Genomic DNA, 21260 nt, shown 5'->3' with positions numbered 1-21260 from the left:
CCTCAATCATTTTTCTCATTTTTCTAAAGATATGTTTGAAAATGATTCTAAAATAATTAAAATCACATTTATCATTTTTTAAATCATTTTAGAACAGGCTCTAAATCATTCAAGACAATTTTGATATGAAAATTGCATTTATAAGTATAAGATAAAATGCCAAGTTAATGTGAGTGATAAAAAACGTGTTTTAAAACGATTTTAAGCACGACACCCAACAACTGATATAAATTCTAAAGGAAACAGAATAAGGGAAAAACCATATATAGGTATAGCCAAACAAATGATATTTTTAGTAAACAAATTAACATCTGTATATCCTATAGATGACAAGATCCATGTTCAAATCCCCTACCCATTTGTATATTAAAGAAATAATAATAAATAAATAAAAACCCCTAAGTTTTGTCATAGTTCTTCCAGTTGAGAAAGGTAATATAAACTTAACTCAAGTAGTTTGATAAAGATGTTGAAATTAGGAAAATTGAACCAAAAAAAGTGAACTCTGATTCTCACTTCATATCAATCGTAATTCAGAGTACCTGTAGTTGAAACAGTGTCCTGTTTGTTCAACCAATACTAACATAACAATAAGTTGCCAAAAAAGTTGTACAGTTATTATAACCTGTGTACAACATACATAAGAGGTGTTCTAGTGTTACATTAACTTACCCAATAATACGAAGGGAATTAAAAAAAAAAAAAAGAAACACAACTAGGAATGAAAATTATAACTGTTTCCTCTTCTTTACCAAATGATGATTGTTTCTTTGAAAATTCAACATTGCCCACAAAAAATGCCAAAAATTCATTTCTGGCCAAAGTACAGAAGGAGAATACAAATAACATAAAGAGGTCTGCCACAAAAGGAAATTGCTCAAGCGGGCCTCTCCAGATGTGCGAATTAACATATCAGGGTCGGGAGCAACTCTGGTATACATATGCTTCTCGACATCGGCTACTGTTATGGAGTTCTCACCATTTTTAGCCACACCTAATTTGCTTAAACCATATCCTACTCCACTTGCACTTTTTGAATTCATCCCATTCCATTTCTCTTCACAAGACCTTTCAACAGCATGAACAATTTCATCAGTGGAAGTGTAAGCAACACAGATAGCAAGTTCTGCTCTGTTATTGTTTCTAGTGGCTTCCATAGCTCTTTGAACTGCTCTCCTGACAGGTTCACTCAATAGATTTAAGTTTCCTAAAAAGTGAAGTCTAACTCCATATTGATTCACAAGGCTTTCTTCTCTAATCAACAATTCAACTTTTTCCAACATCAGATCCATCACACTTTGAACTTCTTTAGGACTTCTTCGAAAATTATCGATGCTGAAGGCATAAACGGTTACATACTTCACACCCAATTCATAGCAGTACTTGAGCATGAATGTCAAAGCCAAATACCCAATCCTATGGCCAGCCCCTTCTGCCAGCTTTTTTTTCTTTGCAAATCTCCTGTTCCCATCCATTATGAAAGCAACATGAACAGGAATCGAACCCATCGATAGAACAATGAAAGCGCAACTCCTAAATAAACTAATTACATATTCAAATATCTGATTAAGTATAACCCAAATATTCATACACACATTTCCAACTCTCATTCTGCTTTGATTGTTTGATGTGTATGTGTAGCACCAAGACGCCTGTCAATGAAGCCAAGATTTATTAAATATAAAAAGAACCTTAGTTTCACTCCAATCTACAACTTTCTTGAAGGTATAAATGTATTGAACCAAATATCTAAAGTTTTATCTTCGAAATTTGTCAGAAATTATCCCCAATCGGATATGGTACTCATAGAAAACACTCCATCAATCCATCTAATCGCAACAAGGTAATAGAAACAAATCCCGTCATTTATATTAGAAATAATAGAGGTGAAAGCCCAGTTCAGGTAAGATGACGAAATGGGTAGTCATAAAATAGCAAAGAAGATTAGGAAAAAAAAAACAAGACAGGTGTAATCTATCAGTTCAATTGTTAAAAAAATATTAAAGAACAGAGATATTTAATAGATAAAACATATAAAACAATAGAAATTCTAGGCTGTTCAACTAGCAAGAACGTGTGAAGGTGAAAACTGACAAAAGATAAGGAAAAGAAAAACTAAGCAAAAAACGCATAATTTATCAGCTGAATTGGTCAAAACAAAATGTGAAATAACATTTAATCAATAAAACATATAAACCAATCGAAATCAAACCAAATCAACTAGCAAAAAGCTAAACAAAAACTGGGGGGAAGAAAACTAAATAAAAAAACAAAAAACGCATAATCTATTAGTTGAATCAGTCAAAACAAAATATGAAAGAACAGACACATATAATCGATAGAAAACATAAAACAACAAAAATCTAGGGTGTTGAACTAGGAACAACGTAATTGAAGCAGAATATTCAAAAAAGAGAAGGGAAAGAGAAAATGGAGTTGGAATGTGGGGGTGTGGAATGAAGAAGAGACGAGAGCACCCTACAAAGGTGTGTTGGAGTACGAACGGTGTCATCAAATATATGTGTTAAACGAGAGAGTTAGAAGAAAGAAAAAGCAGGGAGAAGAAGGAAAGAGCAAAGAACATGTGCTCTGATTTATTACCACAATCCAATTTAGGACGTAAGCTTCACGAGTAATAAAAGGGTTATATAGAAGGTTTTCTCACGGAAGGTCCATTTTGAAGCCCAAATCAAATCTAACTTTTTATTTAGCACTAACAATTGCAATGGTGGAGATGGAAGATCGAACCTCCGACTTCTAAAGAGGAAGATCATACTTGTTAGCTATGTTTATTTTCGCTTAAGCTAATTTTTTTAAAGAATAAATTGAAAAAAAAAGTCACTGAACTTTGTATTTTGTGTCAAAAATATTCCTGAACTTTCAAAAGTTTCAAAAGTATACTTGGAGAGCATTCGGGGCGCCAGTTCGAAATCAAAAGCTTGGAAATAAAATTCATGGTGACTTATTTGAGGTTTTGAAGCCTAAGAATCACAAATGTATGTGTTTGAGGTGCATGGTTTGAAAGTCTAGGTTTTTGAAGTTTGTGTTTGGAGTACAGGTTACTTATGCCTAAGTTTGGGTAATTTGATTTTTTTCTAGTGTTTTAGTGGTTGATTTATGAACTATATAACTCTGGTGTATCATGGATTGATTTTTTATTTTTTTTATAAGAAACAAATGAAATTTACAAAAGGAGGGCATGAAGCCTTAACCAAAGGAATTAATGAAGACTTCTCCAATTGGTCAAAAGAGATGTAAAATCATGGATCGATTTTTATTATAATTTTAAATGAAAAATTTAATCTATTCATGTTAAAATGATTTTATATTTGATATGTCTATTGTACACGTCAATTAATTTCCTTGGTCTATTAACTTCTATGATAATAATGTAGAAATGAAGATAAATTAATTATTTTTATTTAGAAAAAAATAATTTTAGTAACACAGTAACAAAGCTTTGAAATTTAGTTTTATGAGAAATTCATAACAACTGTTCTTGGATGGCCATCTAGTAAACTTGTTAACTCTTCCTATCATAGATATAGATTTACATAGCATAGATAGTGAACCCGAACACACATAAACAGTCACTAACTTATCTAGCATGCGAAATACAGTCAATTGGACTCGTATCATAGTCATATTATTATAGCTAATTTATCCAGCATACAAAATACAATCAATGAATCTCATGTCATAATCACATTATTATAGCTCATAGATGTCAGCATGCTCCTATCGACCTTATCTAGCTTAGCATAATCATCTTAGTTTGGGCATTGGCTCAAAGGCATTTCAGTAGTAGTGTCACTTACCTCGAATTTAAGCTCAAGTATTAAAACAATCTCAAGCGTAGATTTGTCCAAAATCACTTCCAATCCTTCAAACAAAAACCTTGAACCTACACCGATCATGCAATAAAAAAAAAATTAGGATTCCAATTCCACCATTTAAGATGTCAATTAGAGTGTTTCGGAGAGGTAAATTCTTGCCGAAAAGTGGTTATAACCTCTTCGAAATTGCTGTACGACTCTTGACACCCAAAACTTACCTCTAAAGTACAAAACATATTGGATATCGATCCATTGAAGCTAAAAGTTAATAGATATTCAAGATATTCCCTAAAAATCCTTTAAAATACCAAAACCTTACCCCAAAAAACCAAGATTCCGACAACTTCCAGCGGCTTCCGGCGTCAATAAAGGGCTGGGCGGTGACGGCAGAGGGCGGAGGTGCAGCGGCGTGCGAGTCTGCGAGGCGCTAATTGGAAGAAACGCCAAATCGAACGACCTAGCGATTAGTGATGATGCAGCGAACGCCGGCGACCGATCCTGAGTACCGAAAACGTGGGCGGACGGTGACTGGTGTGCGCGAGGGAGACCGACGGTGAGCGGCGCGTCTGGCGGTCACGACTAGATCTGTGCATAAACGGAGGCGAACAACTGTTGTGCAGAACTCACCGGCGAACTCCCTACAAATCGATGACAACGGGCGGACGAAGGACGCGGCAGCCGACTCGACGATCGGCTGGGTTGAAGAGTGAGAGCGAAGAAGATGAACATTATGGGGGTTCGTGCGGCGTCCAGACAAGGGGAAATTTTAATTTTTCCTTTTTTTTTTTTTTTTTTTTATTCACATGTGTATGCATAACCCCAAATTTCATATAACTATATCAAATCAACTTCGAAATTTCAAATCTCTCCTCTAATTATATTTGAATTAATTGCTCTTCACACTAATTAAATTTTAAACCCAAAAATATTGAAATTTACGCCAATCAATTCAAGATAATTATTTTAAAATTACTTGAAAGGGTGCAATACTTCAACCATTGGAAGTCCCAGATGGAAGAGCCAATTTCTTGTTTTTGTTGGTGTGTGTGTGAAAATGAGTAAGAAAAGGAAGTGGAGAAAAAAGAATGTATGATAGGAAAAAAGTTGTCAACGGCCAATGGCCAATAACAACTTTCTTATGACAATGGTCGACTATCATAGATAAGTCATGCATCAATCCACAATCATAGTAGTTGGTCACTGATAAATGTGATGGTCAAGGGTCAACGCTCACGACGGTCGGTGATCGACAATTACAATAGTTGGTCGCTGACGATCGTGATGGTCAGTAGCCATCATAGAGTTTGGTCGCTAGATGTCATCATGGTCAATCGTTGATGGTCATGACGTTTGGTCACCAATGGTCAAAAGGTTTGGTCGTTGATCGTCAAGATGTATTAGCTTATGATGGTTGGTCTTCGATAGTCAACATGATCAGATGCCCATGATCAATCAAGATAATCGGTTGACGTTCACCAACAATTGATAAGAAGTAGGAGATGAAGCAAACATTTTCTCAAACTCATGACATTCATTTAAAAAAATAAATAAATAAATCATATTCCAAACTCTTTTATTCTAAGGGCCAAACATGGGTTTGGCTTCAAATATCAAATCCCCTAATTTTAACTCTATTGGACAAGTACTCACTTGAGCTTTCAAAAAGAGTTCAAAAATACTCTTACCATTAATTTTGAATGGAAACTATTCATGTTTTATTTTAAAAATACCTTTGAATTTTCAAAAGTTTAAAAAATACCCTTTACTTGAAGAAAAACACAAAATTGATCTTACTTAATATATGAACATAAATTGTTGAATACCTCGTTGCAAAAATACTTCCAATCTCAAAAGTAGCATTAGTACTCTTACCTTAAAAAAAAGTTAAAAATATTTTTATTGTTTTATCAACAATTTCCCTCTTCCATGTTTTCTCTCTCCCTACTTTAATTTATGACCTAAACTTCTCTATTTCTTTTTTTTTTCTTTTTTTTTTTTACTATCTTGTTCTCTTTCTTGTTAGTTGTTTGACGTTTGTTGATCTCATTTAACAAATAGTAAAAGAAATTACCCATTCAGTTATGATATATAGATTATAACAGAAGGATAATAATCAAAGTCCAAGGGAGTCTTAAGACTTAAAATGCTTTAATGAAATTGTATGTTAATAATTGAGCGTATTCATAGCCTAAAAAGTCCTTTTTGTATTTGGATATTTATCGTTTTGGTAAGTTTTAAAAAGAGATTTTGAATTTTGAATTTTGAATTTTTTTTTTTTTTTTTTTGAGATTTTGTGGAATTTTATGAACTAGTGTTGGTTTATATTTTTTTATAAGAAAAAAATTGGTACGACAATAGGACAAATGGGAGAAAAATGATATATATAATTTGTTTTAAAATTGACGAATGGAATAAAATTTCAAACAAATTAGTCGCTTTATTTTTATTTTTTATTTTGTAAGGTTAAGAGTATCAATGCAACTTTTGAAAGTTTAAGAATATTTTTATGAATATTAATGCTTTGGGTCCCAACTAAGAGGTTTTTTTTTTTTTTTTTTTTGAGTTTAAGCATATTTTTTAAACTTTAAAAAATTCAAAGGTACTTTTAATTAAATCAAACATTAACGATTTCCATCTAAAACCAATGATAAATATATTTTTAACCTTTTTTTAAGTTTATGGGTATTATTTAAACGTTTGAAATTTCAAAGATAGTCACAAAATACAAAGTTTAAGCCTATTTTGTATAATTTAGTCTTTAAAAGAAACTATATATCGGAAAAATACATTTTTGGTCCTTAGATTTTGGTGTCTGTTTTCATTTGGACCTTAAGTTTCAAAATATTGTACTTTTAGTCCTTAAATTTTTAACATCAGTTTCATTTTAGTTCATATGTTACAAAATGTTATAATTTCATTATTTGTATTTGAGTTTTCTTTCAATTTGGTCTCTAAGTTTTAAGATTTATATTTTAACCTTTTTTTTCATGAAATATTCACTTTTAGTCTTTAATATTAATGTCTATTAATTAATATAAAAAAGTAAAAAAAAAAATTTGTGATTAATTAAGTTTCATTATCTTCTTCATCGATATTAAATTTAAATTTTTATTTTTATTTTATAATTATTTTTAATTAATTAATAGACATTTACGGTACAAATAAAAGTGAGTCTTTGATAAAAAAAAATCGAGTTTAAAAATTTTAATCTTCAAATCTAAAGATCAAATTAAAGCAAAACACAAAATTGACTAGAAGTATAATATTTTGAAACATACTAACTCAAAACTTAAGAATGAAACAAGTATGACCAAAAAAGTATTTTTTTCAAAAATAAAAAAAGGTTTTTGACCTTCTACTTCCTTAATTGGGATCTTCCTACTCTCACTTTTAAAATCATTAAATGCTAACAAAGAGCTTACTACATATGTAATAAAAAAATCCGTAAGCTCTCTATTAACATTTAACAGTTCTTTTAGAACTGAGAGATTATTTAAAACTATTCTAGAAAACTAGAATAAAATGGTTCATTTTAAAAATTCAGAACCAAACAAACACGTTAAAAATATGTTTGGTCCTTTTACTTTCATGTAAGTAATAATCTGGCCTCTATACATAGTTACAAATTTTAGTTTATAATAATTTAGTCGTTGTACTATAAACTTTAAAATAATTTAATTGAGCAATAAACATTTCCATTAATTTGTATTATGTAACAACATGGTCTTAATTTGTAATTTATAAATACATTTGATCACCCATCAGTTTATCAATCTACATTCATTAGAAATTCCATCAAGTTTTAATAATACTTTTTATGACACGGACTTGTTATCAAAATTTTTAAGATACAGGGACTAAATCATTATATATTAAAGCTTAAAGACTAAATTGATACAAAATTGAAAGTGCACATATTAAAATGTTCCAAAACTTTCATAGATTAAAGGGAAATTGTTTCAAATGGCAAAACTGTTGAAAATACTTATAAATATAGTAAAATTTTACTTTTTATTTTGATAGTGTTGAGATTGATGTCCTAAATCTAGTGTATCTCGTTGTTTGTAACACAAATTATTTATCTAATAAAATCAGAAGAAGTTTATTTGACATTTAGACAACATTAATTCAATCCAATAAACTAAGATCCAAAGTTATATGATGTCACTTGAACAGTATGTGGTTGAAATATAAGTGGTTCATGTTTAAGTAATAACCTAAAAGGCTTGCAGTAAATGGATGAAGGTCGGGTACTTATTCTAATAACACTACGGATACAACCCACTTTGTAATTGTTACATGAGATGTAAGTGTTACAAACAATATGAACCATATTGTTCGTGTAAAGACATGTGAATGAGGATATCCTGTATAAAGGAGTTTATACATAGACCGGACCATGAATAATTAGTTTCTCTTTATAACACGATTACTTGAAGAAACTAATATTTTACTAGGATGACCATAGGAGACTTGATCTTAATCTTAAGTGAGTTGTGAACTTCTATTTATGACGACAATCCTTTGATTTATGTGGGTGAGAGTGACCATGATAGCCAACCCAATAAGCCTACAACTTTGGGGATTTATCTGATTAGGGAGCTGGGAACACAGCTACACAAGATGGAATTCACTCATTCTCATTGAAGGAACTCTTATATAAGAGTACCTCTGAGCGGAAGCGGATCGTTCCAAACTCAATGTGATAGAATTACCGCATTTACATTCTAACAAAATAGATATGCAATATACAACAAATTACTGGCATGCTTTTAAAACTAAACAACAAAGAGAAGAGATACGTACCAGTTGAAGAACCTTTCTTCACCAAACCTCGTTTTCTCCAAGGATTGCTCCTCTCGCTAAGCACGTCCAAGTAATCGTTCACCAAAATACCAGACGTCTACCCACAAACGACCTCCACATGAATACAGTAATGGGGATGACACCACCACTTAGAACCCTCGGTATTCTCGTTGTGAGAATCTAGGAGATGTGGGCTCTGTTAGATTTGGTAGAGGGGAGGAGGAGGAGAGGATCGTATACCACGACTAAGCAAGTGGGAGAATATCGAGTCTATCATATAGACAATGCTTGATCATTTAGGAAAAGGTACACGATCATTTAATAAATAGGTTGCGATTGTATAGATGATTTTTTAGTAAACGCTTGGGCACACGATCATTTATGAAAGAGCTAGACGATCGTTTAGCAAATTCTATGCGATCGTTTAGAAAGAGGTGCGCGTGTATCCTATCGTGTAGAAATTTTGAGCCATCATGTAGTCTCTCAGTTTGCTATGCGATAGGCTGTATACATAAAGCGTAAGTAAATGACCAATCTCTTTGCAAAATGAAAACGATTTTCATTTTATTCTTCAGTTACAAAAACTGAATGAAACCTCCCACTATCACACGGTTACGGAGAAAACGTTGACATAATTATTCCATAATTTTCCAACTAAAAAAAATAAATATAATCATATTATATTCATTAACCTATGGTTTAATATCACATATAAACCATAGTGTTTTCTCCTCAACTAGATATAAATCATATTTATATCATTTTCCTCCAAATTAATGTATCTCATACATAATGTCAATCATATCATATATAATTAACCAGTTCAATTATATCATATATAATTAGACTTCCTCTTGTCAATTTGAACACTTCAAAATGACCGAAAACTGATTCTCAACTTGAATCCATTGAGCTACCAATGGGACCTTATGAACCTATGACTCGAAGCTCCAACGGTGTGTGAATAACTTACTAAACTCTTTAGCCACGAGATTCGCCATCTATTAATTGTCAGACATTCCACTAAAGACCGACAGTTGTACTCTTCTCACCACAAATATATTTCTGTGTCCATCAAATATAACAAATCAACAGTACGATAACCCTTCACAGATGCTCATAAGTACAGTTGGGTCGATTTACCATTTTCCCCCTGTAGTTACATCTAACGCCTTAAGTACCATTGATCCCTCTAATGAAAAATACAACATAGTCCTACTATGTGTGGACATCTCTTAGGCCATGAGAAGGTGTGTGGCGCCACATCGTTCAAGCCTCGAGATTAGCTCTTAAGAAAGCAATCTATCTACTTACCCCTACTTCGGGGAAGGAGTGAATTCCATCTTGTGTAGCTGAGTTCTCAACTCCCAAATCAGACGAATCTCTAAAGTGGTAGGTTTGAGTCGACGATCTGGCCACTCGCACCCATGCAAATCAAAGGACCGCCCTCAAAGGCAAGAGTTCCCAACTCACTCAGGATTGAGGTCATGATACCTATGGTCATCTTAATGAAATGAAGTCTCTATCATGAACGACGTTATATAGCGAGACTATAATACTTCGTGGTCCGGTCTTATACAAACTTCTTTGTATAGGACGCCCTTACTCGCATGTCCCCACATAAATGATCAGAATCAGACATTTGTAGCAATTCATAATACTTGTAACTATTCTACAAAGCGGGCCGCATCCGTAGCATTACCAGGATAAGGTTTCCCTCTTATATCCATATACTACAGACAATTTTGGTTATCACTTAAGACATGATCCACCTGTATGTCACCATATACATGCTTAAGTTATAAACGACAATAAGAGATTTTAGTTTATTGGTTTATAGTAAAACAAATAAAACATCCAATGTTCATAGACAATAAGTGAAGAAAATATCATATATTATACATCACAAGCGTTTGTTCAAAACTATGTTTACAAACTACAGGACACGAAAGTTTAGGGCATCATCCCCAACACCCATTCCTTGGGAAAGTAGATAAATTATTTCCTTAATAGCTGGTTTCGGGTTTTGAACAATGAGGCTTCAACCTCTCACTAGCAAGTATTAGTTTATAGTTGGATATAATTTGTTTGTTCATTAGAGAAATCAGTGGTACTTAAGGAGTTAGATGTAACTGTAGGGGTAAAACGATATTTGACCCAACTGTAGTTATAAGCATTTGTGAATGGTCATCGCTCTATTGATTGGTTATATCCATGGACACATAAATATATCTACAGTGCGAAGAATGTAGCTATCGGTCTTTAGTTGAGTGATCGGTAGCTAATGAATATTGATTAATTGGATTAAAGGAGTTTAATCAATTAATCTCATATCATTGGAGCTTCTAATTTGTAGGTCCATCTTGTTAGTTCACTAAATGATAGTAATGAGGAATGATTTAAATTGTTCAAATCAAATGAGAGAATTTTATATTAGGGAGATTAATATATAATGGTTAATTATAGATATGATATATAATCCAAATTAGGAAGAGAGAGATATTTGAATAAGATTCAAATATTAAATTTATATAAATTGGATTCATAAAGAGACATACACATATAAATATTTGATATTTATATGTTAATTAACTCCATATTAAATATGATTTAATATAGTTATTTAATTGATTAATTAATGATTAATTAATTGATTAAGAAATAGTAGAGATTGGAGGTTAGTATAAATATATGATATTTATGATAATTAAATAAATGTGTATTGAATAGGATTTGATATATGGTTATTTAATTAATGTGTAAATTAATTAAATAAGGGTTATTTAATTAGTTAGCACTAAAGGAATAAAGAGAAATTTTTAGAGAAAGGGTTAACCTTTTTCCATATAAATATGTCCTTAAAGCCCATTTAGGACAATGAGTTTTTTACACAAGCCTCCACCTTCTCTCTAGAATTTTCTACCATTTTCTTCCTTATAAGTTCTTGGAGACCACTCTTCCAAGTTCTTTGGAGCCACAGAGAATAGCAAGGTAACTTTGTTGGTGATATCCTTCTTCTTGGAGAAATTTGAGATCACCGATACTGGTGGAAGAGGAAAACTAGAGGAATCAACAAAGGTAAATTTTAATTTATTCTCTTCTTCCTCTTTTCTAGCATGCCTATGTTTTTGTTTGAATGTTTATCCTACAAATACATGTGTTTATTTTACTGTTTTTGTTTCCATAATAAATGACTGTCTAAATGCAAGACGCTCACACGCTTTTGCGAGAATGCGATTCCTTCAAATAGATCGTAATAGACTCAGATAGACATCTATCACTTTAGCGATAGACCCAGATAGACATCTGATGTCTATATGGGTCTATCGCAGTCTATCACAACTAGAAAGTAAACTTTTGTTATATTTGTAAATATTTTCAATAGTTTTGCTATATTTGAAAACATATTTGAACCTTGTTGGTCCGTGATGAGCTAGCAAGAGCACCTTTTAGACTTACAGGTTATAAACTCCAATGATCTAAGAATAATAAATTAAACTTTTTAAACTAACCTTCATTCATTAACTACATAGTTGACTTTTATGCACTGCATAACAACTTGCGTCCATGGATATAATCAATATAAGCAAGTCGATTCTTCACGCGTTGTTCATGTTTACAGCTCAATTGTTCGTTTAAGCTTTACAATTACCTTTTTTTCTCTTAAGTACCACTGATTCCTCTAATGAACAATTTGTTTATGGTCCAACCATAAACTAAATTCTCTTGAGATAGTGAAAGGGTGTGGTTCCTTGTTCATGATCCAAATCACAACTTAAGGGATCTACTTACCCTATACAGGAAGGAGCGAATTTCATCTTGTAAAATTATGTTCCCAGCTCCTCATTTAGTCAAGTTCTCAAAATAATAAACTTATTGAGTCACAACCCGGACCATCTCACATGTGCAAATCAAAGTACTAATCTTATAGATATGAATTCATAAATCATTCAAGATTAAGATCAAGTTGCACATGATCATCCTATGAAATATTAATCTTATCAATTAAGGGATTTAAAAGGAGAGATTAAATATTCCACGATCCAATCTTATACAAACTCTTTGTATAGGATACTCCCACTCACATGTATAGGATCAAACCATTTGTAACTATAACAAAGTAGGTTGTATCCATAGTGTCACCAAGCTAATACATCAAACATCATCCATTTACTATAGATCTTTAGGTTATTTCTTGAACATGATTCAACTTGTATGTCAACTACACATTGTTTAATACTACATGTAATAACCTTGAATGTTTAAATGTTAATAGATAATTTAATTTTACATGATTAATAATTACATTAATTAACTAATAAACGATGAGAGTTTACGGCATAAGTTCCAACAATCAACTCCACCAACATTTAAAGTTGGTGGGCCAAACATCCCCTTGGAGATTTTTGTGTATATTTTGATTCTGCTTTGGTTTTCCCTTTTATTTAACCATATTCATGCAAGAAATGTAGTTGGTTGATTGTTATTCATTACAAAGAAAAACTTAAAAATAAAAGAAAATTAAAAAAATAAAAGAAAAAGAAAATACAATCCATATTTTATTCAAACAAAGATAGGTAGAATTATTGAATAAAAAAAAATTTAAACAAAGATAATAATCATAAAACCATTATGAAGAATTAAAAAAATATACCAGATATCTTTGACATATGAACTCAACTCTGTACTCAAAATACAAACATATAAACTTAGACAAAATAACTCTACACCCCAAACACAGATAAATGAACTTCACAGATATGATCTTCACAAATATATAAATTCAAGTCATCTTGTTTCAACTCAACGTTTCAAATAATCTCTTAAAAGTTCTTCAAAGGGTGCCAGTTTTTCACTAATACAAGTCCCATAATATCTAGAAGAAAGTGCCAAGAATAGCCAATTAGTTTTGCACCAATATAATTAGGTTAAAAAATTATTATTCAGCAAGTGACTTATCAACCATTTGAGACTAAAAATAATACTCCACAAATTTTATAAAACAAACTTTATAATAGAAAGTTGTTTAAGGATCGACAACATTAATAAGTGCAATGGATATCTCACTTAAGAGTGTCAAATCAAAATTCAAAATACTTAAGATAGAATTAGATTTGTTTGCACTGAAAAGATAAATTGAGTTCATTAAAATTTGATTATAGACTTAACTTACGAATGAATAGAAATGAAGCAAATATTGCAAATATTGCAAATATAAAATAAATATACTCATACATTATTGCGTTGAGAAATAAACTTAAATATATTATGGAGATTCAAAAACATTAAATAAACATTAAGCATATATTGAACTCCTTATTTGGAAGATACGACAATATATAACATTTAAATATAATTGATGCTAAATTTAGTTTCACGTGATTAAATTAGATACATTAGTTATCTTTGGATATACCAAAATATCTAACCAAACATCTCAATCAACATTTGGATGATTCAAAATGTTTTATAATAATGATCATTAATATATTCCTGATCAAATCTTTAGTCTTTTCTTTATTTAGTTTTCAATTGGAATCTCTTTTGAAATCATTTTTAAGTGCTTGGGGTCTCTTCTTATTTCAAGATTCCATATCTAAGAAAAATTTTTAAACAAGAAATTGAATATAGATAAGATGGAGATTCTATATAAAATTGTTGGAGACCAAATTGAAAGTAGATAAATATTCTTAAATTCATACTAATTGAATGATCAAATTAAAATATCGATGTCGATATTGTTATCATTATTTTAGTTTTATAGATATATTGATAGATCTACAATAAAATATCAACATCAAAAGATATATATATATATATAGTAGAAAAAAATCAGATATTTATCTTAATTTACAAGTTATTTCACAAATGTCTTAAATTTAAATTATACTTCATAACTAAATTTCTACATAAATTTGAGATAAGTTTAACCTTATAACATGGGTCTCTTATTAAATTTTTGTATTTTTGTATAATTAAATATTAATAAAAAAAATGGTATGAATTTTAAATCATGTAGAGTTTGTTTTTGAATAATCACTAATTGTTGTATATATCATAATTAATGTTGTATTGTTCATTTGATGATTATTATTATCCCTTATCGTTGACCGTATTGATCTTACCGTTGATAGTGTGGATGATATGCACAAATGAAAAACTTCAAATTGGTTGTGTTTGGGAAAAAAAAAAGAAAAAAAAAAGAACAGTTTAGGAAAGAACTTCTTATAAGCATGTATTTCTAATATTTTCCATATGTAACGTTTCATATTTAATTTCTTTTAACCGTCACAATTATGTAAGGTTGTATATGATTTTGGGGCTAAATTTTTATGAAATATCCTAACACATTAAGCTATTCGTGAAAAATATAGTGACTTTAGGCTATTTCCATAATTAGGCCTATTTAAATAGATTATTAATGTAGAAAACTTTTTTTTTTTTAAATGATGAGAGAGAAATTGTTACATTTGGGTTAGAGATATGAATTGTTATTTATTTATTTTAATATGGACAAGAAGTAAAAGATTACTAATGTGAAAAATGAAGTCATGTGTAAAAGACATTAATGTAATATAGACTTATATTTAAGCATTATATGTAGACATCCTTTCCTTATGTATTAATTACGATATTATAACTAAAATGTTAAATCACTCCCATGTCAATGATAAACTCATAAAAATATAAAAATATTGACAAAAACATGAGAAATTGTGCCACATGAATTTACATTAGAGCATATTTTAAAAGTTGTTTTCTACCAAACCATGATATTGATCTTGTTAGTGATATTTATATTTATATTTGGTGAATATAGATATTGACCAAGTATTTATATTTATCTTTAAATGAATTTCTTGAATTATTTATTTTTTAAGCTCTTTCAACAAAGGTTGGATTTCCTTTACTTCTTTATTTTCTCCAATACTTCAAGATTGATGTATAAATTGGATATTCTTGAATAAACTTCAACATCATACTTGTTGTAGAACCACCGATTCTTGAAATTTTTTTGAACATGTCTCAATCTTTTGTGGTCGTTCTCCATGACCAAAATAATAACTTTTTGAAAAAGAGGGAAAAACATGTTTTACCAAACATGTAAAAGGGTTACATCACCATAATTACAAATTCCTCTTCCTTTTCTAAAGTAATTAGAAATATAATTTTATTTTCACAAGGTCAAATAAACGGTAAGTTATTCTTATCAACTTATGGGTTCGTTTGGATTGACTTGAAACAAAATGTTTTTCAAAAAATACTTTTGACAAAGATTATTGAAAATACACTTCAAAAGTTACTTTGAGCGGTTGTCAAACACTTCAATTTTTTTTCTAAAATGACTTATTTTTTAAATTAAACATTCAAAAATACATTTCAAACACACACTAAATCAGCCTTTTTAGTTTTCTTCAATTGATCAAGTATAAGTTGTTCAGTATTATGAGCAGCCCATTAAACATGTATAAAACATCTAAGTTTCATCAATAAAACACCTACATGATCAGAAACTTCCTTGACCTCTCCTCATCTGAAGATCTAAAATTGAAATGCCACCTACCTCAAAATTAGACCTACTCAATGAAGCAGCTCCTTGCCATGTGTTCTGCTTAGAAATGTTAGAGATGACTATTATAGATTAGGGGTTTTCAGAAATCCAATGATCCAAAAAAACCGATTAACCTAATCCAATTCGTACGGGTTGGGTTGGGTTCAAATAAATGAAAATTTTAAAGGTTAGGTTGGTTCATAGGTTCACCTAATATAACTCAAACCAACTCGAACCAATCCAAATTTATTATTAACTTTAAAATATATTTTTTATTATTTATAACACAATTATTTATATATATATATTAATTTTAATTTTATTTAATTCTAATATTTTTTGAATAGTTTATTCTTCAACAACTCTTAAAAGTAGTTTCTTTGTACTTTAGAAAAAAAAATTCACTATATAAATTAAAATTGAGTTGTTAATCTTAATTCAATATATGAAAATAATTAAATTTGATTTTTACATATTTACGTTTTGCTACTTTTTAGAACAAAATTTTAAATAAATGATCCGATTAACCCGAACCAACCCAACCTAAATATTTCATGATTGGGTTGGGTTGGATTCATTTTTTAATAAGGGTTATTTGGGTTAAAAAAATTTACAATTCAAACAATTAGATTGGGTCTAAAAAATCTTTCAACTCAACCCAACCCATGAACACCTCTATTATAGATCGAGTTTGATTTGGTAACTATTTGATTTTATATATTTCCACTCAATTTTTTTAAAGGGTACGCGTTTTTCTTAAATAACAGGTCGATAACCGAATTCCAAAATCAAAAATAAGTTTGTAAAATTATTGTATTTTTTATATTGGATTAATTTAAAAAAAAAAGAAATACAAACCAAAAGATTATCAAACGAAATAATAGAGATAAATTTCAAGTATTTAAGAGTAATGAGTAAATTGTATATGAAAGATAATAATGCAATCCTATAAAAGAGCCAAACCATTGTTGTGCAAGAACAAGTTTGAATGAACAAAGTAATGCAAGATACCAAAGATAGAAAGAAGATATTTCTAGTTCCCCATGGAGGGAAATGAACCAAAAATATGATCCACCTATGATAAGGAGCAACAAAACTTTATCACTAAATGCACAAAAGATAATAGAGATGGGACATAACAAATTAATAACTGTTGTTCATTCTTCTAACAAGTAACATTTCGTTTGAAATTGCTGTAACTTTTAGAATAATTATTGACAGTTGTATTTCAAAAAAATTCAATTATGAAAAGAAGTAAAATAATTTTTGGTGAATTCTAGCTTAAACTTGAAAAAGTAGATTAGAGTATTTGGTAAATAAATACAAAAAATCTTATTTTAGATATAGTAACTAAAATAGACTTATAGTCCATTTTTTGTTTTTAAAAAATTGTAATGTAAAATTTTAAATAATTGTTTAATATGATAAATTTTGTTTGTTATAGATTAGTTTTTAAATATTTTGACAAATAACTTTATTTAGAAAAATGAAGATGGTATACATTTTTAAAGAATGATGCATTTAACTCGTGAAAAATAGAAAATAGATTCAATTAGGTGAGAAATGATAGATATATAAAATAAACCTTTTGTTTAAAGTATAAAATTGAGAACTAAATATTAATTAAAAATTCTACCTGATTTTAGGAAAATCTAAAACCTAGAAGGATAATGCTTTTAAAGTATGAAATTAATTGATTTTTAAAAGTGATTTTAATATATTTAATTTAAATCTTGTTTTACAAAAAACGAAAAACAATTAAGATTTTTTCCAAATGGTTTTTTCACACGGCTAACACAATGCCAAACGTAGCCTAACATACGTTTTAGAGTGATTATGAAATGATTAAAATCACTTTTATCATTTAGCCCCGTTACTTATGAAAATCAAAGTGATAATGATTAAAATCACTTTTTTTCACACGGCTAAAAATGTTAATTATGAAAATTGAAGTGATAATGATTAAAGAAATGTTAATTATTGAAGTGATTAAAACGTGTTTCAAAGTAATTTTAAACATGACAAAAGTAATTTTAACCATTTAAAAATCGTGGTCAGAAGTTACTTAAAAATATATTCTAAAGGAAATAGAAGAGGTATAAAAAAAACCATAAATAGGTGCAACCAAATAAATGAACAATTGAAATACTTTGAATCTATTTGCTGACACTTCAAACAACCAAGTACGAGGGATTATGACTTTAGGATTTAGAGTAGTGCACTATATAAACTCTTTAACCCTAGAGGTGCGGTGCCATTACCACATATATCTGTGTGTTAGTCTTCCCTATCTCTACGTCCTTTTTGTGTTCTTTAATTGACGTTTTCGCAACATGAACACATTTAGGAAACAAGTTAATTATGGTATATATAAAGTGTTGCCATAGTTCTTCCAATTGAGAAACGTAAGCATGTAAGCATATAAACTTAACTCAAGTAGTTGGATAAAAATGTTGAAATTAGGAAACTTAAGACAAAAAATGAACCCTGATTCTCACTTCATATAAATTCTAATATAGAATGCCTGTTATTGAGACATTGTTCTGTTTGTTCAAGCAAAACCAACATAACAATAAGCGGCAAAAAAGTTGTACTATTATTATAACTTGTATACAACATACATAAGAGGTGTTCCAAGAGAAGATAATAGAGTTACATTAACTTACCCAATAATATTAAGGGAAAACAAAACATGAACCTCCATAACAATAATCATCAAATCTATTTCCTTGAGAAAACTAGGAATGGAGATTATAATTGTTTCCTTTTCTTTACCAAATGATGATTGTTTCTTTGAAAATTCAACATTGCCCACAAAAAATGCCAAAAATTTATTTCTGGCCAAAGAACAGAAGGAGAATACAAATAACATAAAGAGGTCTGCCATAGAAGGAAATTGCTCAAGCGGGCCTCTCCAGATGTGCGAATTAACATATCAGGGTCGGGAGCAACTCCGGTATACATATGCTTCTCGACATCGGCTAATGTTATGGAGTTCTCACCATTTTTAGCCACACCTAATTTGCTTAAACCATATCCTACTCCACTTGCACTTTTTGAATTCATCTCATTCCATTTCTCTTCACAAGACCTTTCAACAGCATGAACAATTTCATCAGTGGAAGTGTAAGCAACACAGATAGCAAGGTCTGCTCTGTTATTGTTTCTAGTGGCTTCCATAGCTCTTTGAACTGCTTTCCTGACAGGTTCACTCAATAGATTTAAGTTTCCTAAAAAGTGAAGTCTAACTCCATATTGATTCACAAGGCTTTCTTCTCTAATCAGCAATTCAACTTTTTCCAACATCAGATCCATCACACTTTGAACTTCTTCAGGACTTCTTCTAAAATTATCGATGCTGAAGGCATAAACAGTTACATACTTCACACCCAATTCATAGCAATACTTGAGCATGAATGTCAAAGCCAAATACCCAATCCTATGGCCAGCCCCTTCTGCCAACTTTCTTTTCTTTGCAAATCTCCTATTCCCATCCATTATGAAAGCAACATGAACAGGAATTGAACCCATAGATAGAACAACGAATGTGCATCTCCTAAATAAACTAATTACACGTTCAAAAATCTGATTAAGTATAACCCAAATATTCGTACACACATTTCCAACTCTCATTCTGTTTTGATTGCTTGATGTGAAGCACCAAGATGCCTGTCAATGAAGCCTAGATTTATTAAATTGAAAAAGAAACCCTTAATTTCATTCCTATCTACAACTTTCTTGAAGATATATATGTATTGAACCAAATACTCAAATATCTATAGTTTAGGCCCGTAACCATTTGATTTTTTGTTTTTGTATTTTGAAAATTAAGCTATAGACACTACTTCTACCTCCAAATTTCTTCCTCTGTTATCAACTTTTTATCAATAGTTTAAAAAACCAAGCTAAATTATGAAAACTAAAAAAAATAAGTAACTTTTTAAAATTTGATTTTGTTTTTGAAATTTTGCTAAAAATTTAATGATTGTACTTAATAAAGTTGCAAATAATCGTAAGAAAGAGAAGACAATCGACATAATTTTCAAAAACCAAAAATAAAAAACGAAATAGTTACCAAACGGACGCATAAATCCCCAATCAAGCAGAGCTCCTCATATAGAAAAAAACCTCATCAGTCCACATAATCGCAACAAATGTAAGAGAAAGAAATCTCGCCATTTCTATTAAAAAGAATAGAGGTAAAGGCCTAGTTCAAGTAAGATAGCGACATAGGTGGTTCTTTTAATAATGAAAACAACAACTTTCATTCATGAAAAATGAAAGAATACCTCCAACAAAAAAACACAACATGGGTGTTAATAAAATGGCGAGGAAAGATTAGAAAACAAGAAACATGTAATCTATCAGTTTAATCGGGAAACAAATACTAAATACCAGAAATATTTAATTGAAAAAACATATAAAACAATAGATATCTGGGTTGTTCAACTAGCAAGAACGTACGTGAAGGCGAAAACTGACAAAGGAGAGGGGAAAGAAAAGCTAATGTATAATCTATCAATTGAATCCGTCGAAACAACATATGGAAGAACAGAAACATATAATCGATAAAAACACATAAAACAACAGAAATCTAGGTTGTTGAACTAAGAAGAATCTAATTGAAGGAGAAAAATCAGAAAGAAAAAAAAAGGGAAAGAGAAAATACTTGGAGTTGGAATGTGGGGGTGTGGAGTGAAGAAGAGACGAGAGCGCCCAACGGAGGTGTGTTGGAGAACAAACATTGTCGTAAGATATATATGAGATGTTGAAAGGGAGAGTTAGAAGAAAGAAAAAGGGCAAAGAGAAGAAGGAAAGAGCAAGGAATGTGTGTCTAATTTGTTATCACAATCATGTCTAGGGCATGAGTCTCGCGTGAGTAAGAGGGGGTTATATAGGGGGTTTTCCCACTTAAAATCAAATCTAACTTTTTATTTAGTTCCAACAATTGTGGATATGGGAGTGAACTTTGTGTAAAAAATATTCATGATTTTTTAAAGGTTTTAAAAATATTTTTATGAGGTATTTAGAGTGTAAGTTCGAAATCAAAAGCCTGAGAATCAAAT

General features: G+C 30.3%; 2 protein-coding genes across 5 annotated transcripts; both read right to left on the bottom strand.

Moving 5' to 3' along the window:
- Window positions 1–545: 545 nt before the first annotated feature.
- On the bottom strand, window positions 546–4639 carry LOC120067446 (dehydrodolichyl diphosphate synthase CPT3-like). 2 transcript variants are annotated; one of them, XM_039019014.1, is made up of 4 exons: window positions 4156–4639; window positions 3819–3904; window positions 1596–1652; window positions 546–1461 (listed from the first exon to the last, which is right to left on the bottom strand). In XM_039019014.1, coding segments are annotated over exons 3-4 (735 nt in total). In that variant the 5' UTR covers window positions 1598–1652; window positions 3819–3904; window positions 4156–4639; the 3' UTR covers window positions 546–728. The 2 variants fall into 2 exon arrangements, with proteins under 2 accessions (XP_038874942.1, XP_038874938.1); XM_039019010.1 differs by having other exon boundaries at window positions 546–1652; window positions 4156–4638.
- Window positions 4640–18767: 14128 nt separating this feature from the next.
- On the bottom strand, window positions 18768–21045 carry LOC120070226 (dehydrodolichyl diphosphate synthase CPT3-like). 3 transcript variants are annotated; one of them, XM_039022108.1, is made up of 3 exons: window positions 20864–21045; window positions 20270–20305; window positions 18768–19863 (listed from the first exon to the last, which is right to left on the bottom strand). In XM_039022108.1, exon 3 carries the CDS (start codon window positions 19825–19827, stop codon window positions 18946–18948), a length of 882 nt encoding a protein of 293 aa, XP_038878036.1. In that variant the 5' UTR covers window positions 19828–19863; window positions 20270–20305; window positions 20864–21045; the 3' UTR covers window positions 18768–18945. The 3 variants fall into 3 exon arrangements, with proteins under 3 accessions (XP_038878036.1, XP_038878035.1, XP_038878033.1); XM_039022107.1 differs by having other exon boundaries at window positions 20270–20302; XM_039022105.1 differs by lacking the exon at window positions 20270–20305.
- Window positions 21046–21260: the final 215 nt, after the last annotated feature.

This window comes from Benincasa hispida, chromosome 1, assembly GCF_009727055.1.
Source record: "Benincasa hispida cultivar B227 chromosome 1, ASM972705v1, whole genome shotgun sequence".
NCBI lineage: Eukaryota > Viridiplantae > Streptophyta > Magnoliopsida > Cucurbitales > Cucurbitaceae > Benincasa > Benincasa hispida.
The sequence above is the reverse complement of the archived record's forward strand: the minus strand, read 5'-3'. Positions and strand labels throughout refer to the sequence as shown.

Bases quoted from the DNA above. Each gene is read 5' to 3' on its own strand.
- LOC120067446 (XM_039019010.1), bottom strand. From the start codon at position 1,610: ATGAGAGTTGGAAATGTGTGTATGAATATTTGGGTTATACTTAATCAG.
- LOC120070226 (XM_039022108.1), bottom strand. From the start codon at position 19,827: ATGAGAGTTGGAAATGTGTGTACGAATATTTGGGTTATACTTAATCAG.